Below are 7,517 nucleotides of genomic sequence, written 5' to 3'. Positions count from 1 at the left end.
TTGAAAAACTTTATTTTGTTTGTGCACATTCTTGAATTTCTTTTTAATGAATTTCATTATGTAATTAATTGAAATCCTTGCAATAAATATTGCTCATGTTAATTACAATATTGATATATTCTTCTTATTGAGGTTTTGTTATCTTTGCATTAGATATAACCTATTTCTTCTTAGTTAAATTCTATTATCTTCACATTTAACAAATTTTGATTTCCTCTTAACAAGGTTGTTGAGATTGATTAAATATAATGGTTAAGATGTTTACACGTTGAGGTGCAAAACACTTAATGGTTATCACTTAAAGAGAAGTGAAAACATGAGATTGTGTATAAGACATCTAAAAGTAGCTTTTATGGGTCTAAAGTGATACAATGTGTTATCCAAACATTCCAAAAAATTTTGGTAGCATTTGGAGAAATTTTAGGACCATTGGAGGGGTCCAAAGTCAGAGAGGGTGGCGATTCGTCGCCCCCTAAGTGGCATAGCATCGCCAAAATGCGAAGGGCTTCAAAACCATAGCAGACGATGCATCGCCTGGGCGGTCTTTTAGGGTCATACAGTTTACATAAAATGCTCTAAATGATGTGTTTTAAATGTTCTAATCTTATTGGTTAGACTAATGATGATGCCTACAATATATATGGATTATTAGAGTTGAAAATCCTTGACCACACTTTCCAACTCTCTCTCTAAAACTCATTCTCTCTCTAGCTCTCTAAGACCAAAGTTTTCTCCAAGAAACTCATCAAGTTTGCTTGACTTGCATGAGTTTCAAGGCTTGTTCAATCTAAAATATCATTCTACTTAGTTAAAGCTTCAAGCAATTGGGAAGACTTGGAATAGAGATTTTGGACAACAATATTCATATTGTGTATAAGCCTTATAAGTTCCCCAAGTTGAATATTCAAGTTGCTCAATACAGAGGTTGTATCTCTCTAACCCTAATCTTGTATTTTGTAATTCTATTATGTTATTCATTGTTAGTATTGATGATTTAATGTATCTAAATTCATCTTATCATCATTTAATCATTTAGTTCATTATATTCAAGATTAACATTCATATCATGAATTTTTTTTCTTTGATTATCAAGAATTGCCTTCATACTTTGAATTTGAATCTTGATGAACATCTAGGGTTTGGAATATTTCATTATTATCATAATTTATTGTTGATTTGCAAAGAGCAAAGCCATATATTCCCAACAATCAAAATCTCTATTTATAATTACTTTAATTTTGTGTTTTTCATAATCAACGATGAGAGAAATTAGTTAACCTTCCACAACTTAAAAATCCTTGTTTCAAGATTTGGTTTGTGTTGGACACATAACCATGAAAGATCAAAGAAATTTCTATTTGGAACTTCTCTACATGAATGTGGATATGAATTCAAAGTCTTCATCAACAAAGGATGAGACAACTCAATGGGATTACATGCTTAAGGAGATTGGTATCATCAAGTCCCTTATTTCTAAATGTATAGATTTCAAAAATTTGAATGAAATGTGTTTGACGCCATATTTTTGTGAGTTTGAGATTATTGTTTATATTAAGAGTACAATGGTGAATTTTAATAAACAATTCGAGGGTTATTGTTGTACTTGTTTTGTTTGTAAAGTTATTGGTCATCATGTGAGATATGGAAATTGTAAAATTAACCATAATGAGATTGAGGTCAATACAATTAATGATGAGATCTTTGTGACCATATTTTAATTTAATGCATTTGATGATGAATGTATGATAACCCTAAAAAGAATTGACATGGTTCATGCATGTAGTGATGAGACTAATGCAACCTTAAGAGAAGGTGAACATGTCAATGCAATTGATGTTTAGATCATTGTAACCTTGAGTGAAGTTAATGTAACCTGTTGACCCTTAATTTGGCCAACGACATGGAGTCAATTGTAAGACAAAAGATAAAACGACAATTAAGAATAATATCCAATGGAAAAGAAGAAAACACCAAGGATTTATAGCGGTTCGGCCCCAAAGAATGGTAATGACCTACGTCCACTTAGTGCTATTATTAATATTGAATCTCAAAGCCGTGATCAAAGAACTAGGGTTCTTGAGTTTCACAAACCTTGGAAGAAATACAATGAAACGATGTATAATTGCACTATAGCTCTCTTTCTCTCTCTATCTTAGCAAAAAGATTCCGGGATCAAAAGTCCCTTCCTTGAGCTATTTCATGTATATTTATAGGCTCAAGGAGGGTTACACGGGCCAACGGGCCATATCTTTCCTTAATAATCGCGTATCAAGGTAATAATGAGAAAATATTCAATGCAATCATTATAAGATTACAATCTTAGAAGGAAACAAATCAAATTATATGACCAGCCTAGTCGTATCTAAAAGTTAAGCCCTGACGAAGCGATGTGCCTCTGGTCAATAGTTGAACAGCACTTCTGCCACGTGTCAATCACGTGTGAGAAATCCCTGCCATGTTATCAGCAGCCGTTTTTTGGGTAAACATTTGCCCCCCAAGTTTATTTATTGCGACCAGCAATAAGTAAAATTAGGAAACTGACCCTTTGAATACCCCACGAAATTGGTCAGAGTCGTCCGTGCTTTCTTGAAAAAAGTGATCAATCATGTCCAATCAAGTCTTTTCGGTTTCCCAATAACTTTTCTGATGGCTATTACACTTCCCCATGCTTTGAAAAAGGTAATTCACGATTACTTCTTATACCGTATCGAAGTCACTATAAGTAATACCCCAAATCCACATTTTTACTTTTTACTTTTCACTTGCCATCTCCTCTCCAAGAACTTCGAAGAATTTCCGTCTTCAGAGCCTAGAAATTCCCAGGAACTCACATCCGGATGCTCGAAAGCTTTTGTGTTCAGACTTCATTCTTCATCTAAGTAAGTTTCACGAACTTCTTAGACGTTTGAGTTGCCATGCAAAACTATTTCATACCTATTTTTATCTCTAAACCTTTGCATGTTCTTGGCTGAAACTGTTATGGGGATTGTGTGTATATCAATAGATGTTTGATAGGGTAGTGAAGTAACATTTTGTAGGAGTTAGGCGCCAGTTTGGTAGTCGAGATTGTAGATTTAAGGGCGTAAAATCGAAGTAAAAATTCAATTTTTAGGCTAGTTGAAAAACTGGGTTTTTCCCACCCCTTCGGAGTCGAAAAAGCTATTTTCCCAAAAAAACTTTTTACTTTCGCTTTTTAATCTGTTTTTCAAACTGCTCGTATAGAACTTAGTGTTTTTGCTAGAATGCTGCTGGCCGTATAAAAGCTTAACTTCTATACGCAAGCAACGTTATTCTAACTCTCGACATAGATTTTTAGGCTTTACGTTCTCACCTCCCCCTTTCTCTGTTCACAACTTTTCATGCAAGATCTGTGGGGAGGTGAAAGGCATATCGACGATGACTTGCTTGCCCAATTACTTGAAGACGAGGAGCAACCGTCGCTATTGATACCAAAAATTCATTTTTCTCGAACCCCACCCAATAGACCTCAGTCAAACCTTCTAGCCATGGGTAGAGTAAAATCCACTGCCCAGAAAAAGAAACCTTCCAATCCTTCAAATTAGCCTGCTCCTTAGGCTGGAATTCCCTCGACCAGTGGTCGGGAAAGAAATATCCCTGACCCCAACATTCAAACTCGTGCTCAGCTTCGAAACGCCATTCAACCAGACGTTGATTGGTACGTCGCCCCTCTTAGTCGAGTTACGATTAGGATGATCGCTAATTACATTAAAAAATACGGACTTCTTGGGGTGACCTTAGTCCAACCCACCAAAGACCAACGGGCCAACTTTCCTGGAGGCGCTTTCAGCGCCTGGTCGAGGTACCGCATCGAGAAAGGAGCAATCCTGCCTCTTCATCCTTTTTTCCAGGGGGTGGCCAATTACTTCGGGGTCGCCCCTTTTCAAATAACCCCAACAGATATAGAATGCTTGCTGCACTCTATATCCTTTATAGCCATAAGAAATGGCCCGTCCCCACGCCACATGAGGTCAACTACCTGTTCGACCTAAAATCTAACCCTAACCAGGAAAACACGGGGTTTTTCCACTTTTGTCACCAGGATACAGATCGCACTTTCCTGGCTAACACCACTTATATCTCGAACGTGGGGAAGTACCATCTGGAGTACTTTCTGACCACTGACATGGTCGCAAACAACTTGGCCTTCACACAAGGAGGTAAAGTCTTTGTACCACTGGTCATTTATTTTTCTTCAATTTTTAGTTGCATTTCCCTTAGAAATTTAATGCGTTTCAGGCCCATGGTTGCGACCAGAGCCTACTCCGGACATGGAGATCCGATCAGCCCTCCTGGCCAGCATGACTGACATAGAGAAAAGTGTCAAACAGCTGGTCACAGATGCCAATCTGAGATTGGTCGGCCTTTTGGCCCCTCACCAGGATGTGAGGGAGTCAATTATGGGGAGTGCCACTGGTGGAAAGGTTCTCGAGCAGCACCCAGACGTGTCACAACACCCTCCGAGGAGGGCAACTGGAGTGACAATCAAGGAACCCTCCAGCACCCCGCAGGCTGCTGCTCCCCCTGCCCCAACGGGAAAGGGAAAAAAGAAAGCCACCGAACCTCTCGAGCCCCTCGACGAATCTTCGGATGAGAACGGTATTGATCTCTCACTCTTAGATAGTTTGCCAATTCACTGTCACTTATTTGACGGGGACGGTAATTTTAAGTACGCTCCCAATTTAGATTCAGACTTCTTCATGCCAGAGAGTGAGTGTAACACTAGTAGAGTATATAATGTGCGACCAGTAATGATAGCTCGGGTATTTCACTTACAATTTTCTTTGTTTCTTTTCCTGACATAACATACTCAATCGTTTATACTATCTCACTGTTTGTGTATTTGCTTTTCTTATAGACATGGACTCCGAGAATGTGTTTGACATATACAATGCCCCTAAGGCTCCTATAGCTCCCTCGAGCAAGAAGAAAACGAGCAAGCAGCATCCCGGGGAAAGTAGTAAAGCGCCTCCGGCCAAGAAAACCCATACTGCAAACCCTCCGGCAGACGGACCTTCAACAAATGCAACACCACCTCCTTCTCCTCTTGAGCAGCAAACTCCTCCTGCTCCTGTCAGGTCGACACCTTCTCCACCGGCCCCAACCGAACAGACTCAGCAGGCTGCTCCTGTTTCCACAGGGGGCGACATATCGAGTCGTGCCTTAAGATCGGTCAAAGACAGGGTGGCCAAAATTTTGAAGCACGAACGATGCCGAAAGGTGATGGCTGGGACAGAGACGATGGATGTCGACCAGATCTTAATCCGCACATTAAATGGGTTGGCCAGTGTAAGTTATCTTTTTCTGTGGAGACAACCCTTTAATACTCTACAGTCAGTTTAACTTTCGCTCTGATCGCAGGCAATGTTGACCCTTACTGCCGGCCGGCTCCGCTCGGGTGCTATCACCGAGCAGTCCAGGGCTTTGGAGCAACGACACGCTGAAGAACTCAAAGTTTCCAAAGCGAAATATACTGAACAACTCGAGGCAGTGCTTGAGGAGAAGAACAAAATGGCTGAGGAGTTAAGGGAGAAGCAGACTGCTCTGGATAAGGCCATCGAGTAAAGAGATAAGTTCAAGGAGTCTAACCACGTCAACTACCACGAGGCTAAAAAGCTCGAGGAGGACTTGGCCGCAAGCAGATAGGAGACTGCAACATTGGAGGGCCGGATCGAGAATATTGAAAAAGCTAACGCCAGCAATTTGGAAAGGTACAAGAACGCCACGGTTAAGTGTTTCTATGACTTTTGGAAACACAACCAAGAGGCTAGTTTCAACTATCTTCTCAAGCGCGCAAGGCATGCTGAGATAGCCTGCTGCGTTGCTCGATTGGCAGAAGAAGAGAGAGCCAGGGTACCTGCCTCGCCCGAAATCTCCTTGGCCACTGGCGTGGACGGGGCGGACAATGAAGCTACAACTGTCTTCGACTAGGGCACCCCTCAAGATCCTCCAGCCTCGTAGTTTGCTATTTTTCTTTCTCTTTAGCCTTTTAAGTACACGGCCTATGGTTCGTGATGTAAAGACACTTTATTTTCTAGTTGAATATTTATTGCTGCACGAGCAACTTTTACTTTTAATTGAACAATTACATTCAAGCAACGACTGCTCGCGATGTAAAAGGATCCATTTTGATATTATAATATATTTGCATCTTATTATAACATTTGGTCGCATGAACAAACTTAGCATAGTACTTTGGTTTGATTTAACAAAATACAAAATTTTGAAAAATACTCTAAGCACCCTAGCATGCTTTCACTTATTTCGCTCATGTGTTTACATACCTTTCGATATGCTTTGCTTACTAGATACCTTATGTGCCCCCCAAGTGATCGAGGAGCTTTAGGTCCTTGGTCACTTTCCTTGACCAAAACCTGTTCGAACAATACTGCTTAGAGAAAAATAATTAGAATTGTAATACAACAAAATAACACACGTAATGAACAAATACTTGTATAAAATAAAATAATTGGAAAGAATGACTGGCTGCGCACAGTCCCTTATATTTCTTGTAATAAATGGACAAAACGTGTCTGTACGAATGATCAAAAAGATCTTACACTTATAAGTGATTAGTCACATAAAATGACCAACCCTTTTTCATAACTTGTAAAAAGTAAAATTAATACAAGCCAATCCTTTAAGAAGGATTGTTCATTGATAGTACTTGCGCAGGTGTTCTCCATTCCAATAGTGAGGAATGAAATCTCCATTTAGGCGAGCAAGTTTGTAGGTACCTGGATGGAGGACTTCTTCAATCTGGTAAGGCCCTTCCCAATTAGGTCCGAGTACTCCAGCAACTTCGTCGTGGGTTTTTAGGAAAACTCTTCGAAGTACTAGATCTCCAACGTTAAATTTCTTTTCTCGCACTTTAGAATTGAAATATTGAGCGACATTTTGCTGGTACGTAGCTACTCGGAGTTGGGCTTGTTAACGTTTCTCATCGATCGAGTCCAGGGATTCCATCAATAGCTGGCTGTTCGAACCTTGATCGTACGTTATTCTACGATGCGAAGGTGGATCTAACTCAACAGGCAACTAGCCTCATACCCATAATCTAAAGAGAATGGAGTATGGCTTGTTTCTGTTCGGTGGGAGGTTCTGTACGACCAAAGGACATCAAGCAATTGCTCTGGCCATGCCCCCTTAGCTTCTTCCAGTCTTTTCTTCAGAGTATCCTTTAGCATTTTGTTGTCTACTTCGACTTGTCCATTTGCTTGGGGATGAGCGACTGAAGAAAAGCTCTTGATAATACCATGTCGTTCGCAAAAGTCCGTGAATAAATCACTATCAAACTGTGTGCCGTTATCCAAGACGATTTTCCTTGGCAATCCATAGCGAAAAATGATGTTTTTTATCACAAAATCCAGCACCTTCTTGGTTGTTATGGTTGCGAGCAGCTCAGCTTCAGCCCATTTAGTGAAGTAGTCGATGACAACCACAACATACTTGACGCCACCCTTTCCTGTGGGCAAAGATCCAATTAGATCTATGCCCCA

General features: G+C 40.1%; 1 protein-coding gene across 1 annotated transcript; it reads left to right on the top strand.

Moving 5' to 3' along the window:
• Window positions 1-4,878: 4,878 nt before the first annotated feature.
• LOC133823658 (lysine-rich arabinogalactan protein 18-like) lies at window positions 4,879-5,583 on the top strand. The gene is made up of 2 exons (XM_062256511.1): window positions 4,879-5,307; window positions 5,380-5,583. The coding sequence occupies exons 1-2, from the start codon at window positions 4,879-4,881 to the stop codon at window positions 5,581-5,583; spliced, it is 633 nt and encodes a 210-aa protein (XP_062112495.1).
• Window positions 5,584-7,517: the final 1,934 nt, after the last annotated feature.

Source organism: Humulus lupulus, chromosome 1 (genome assembly GCF_963169125.1).
Source record: "Humulus lupulus chromosome 1, drHumLupu1.1, whole genome shotgun sequence".
Lineage (NCBI taxonomy): Eukaryota > Viridiplantae > Streptophyta > Magnoliopsida > Rosales > Cannabaceae > Humulus > Humulus lupulus.
This window is presented reverse-complemented; position numbering and strand designations above follow the sequence as displayed.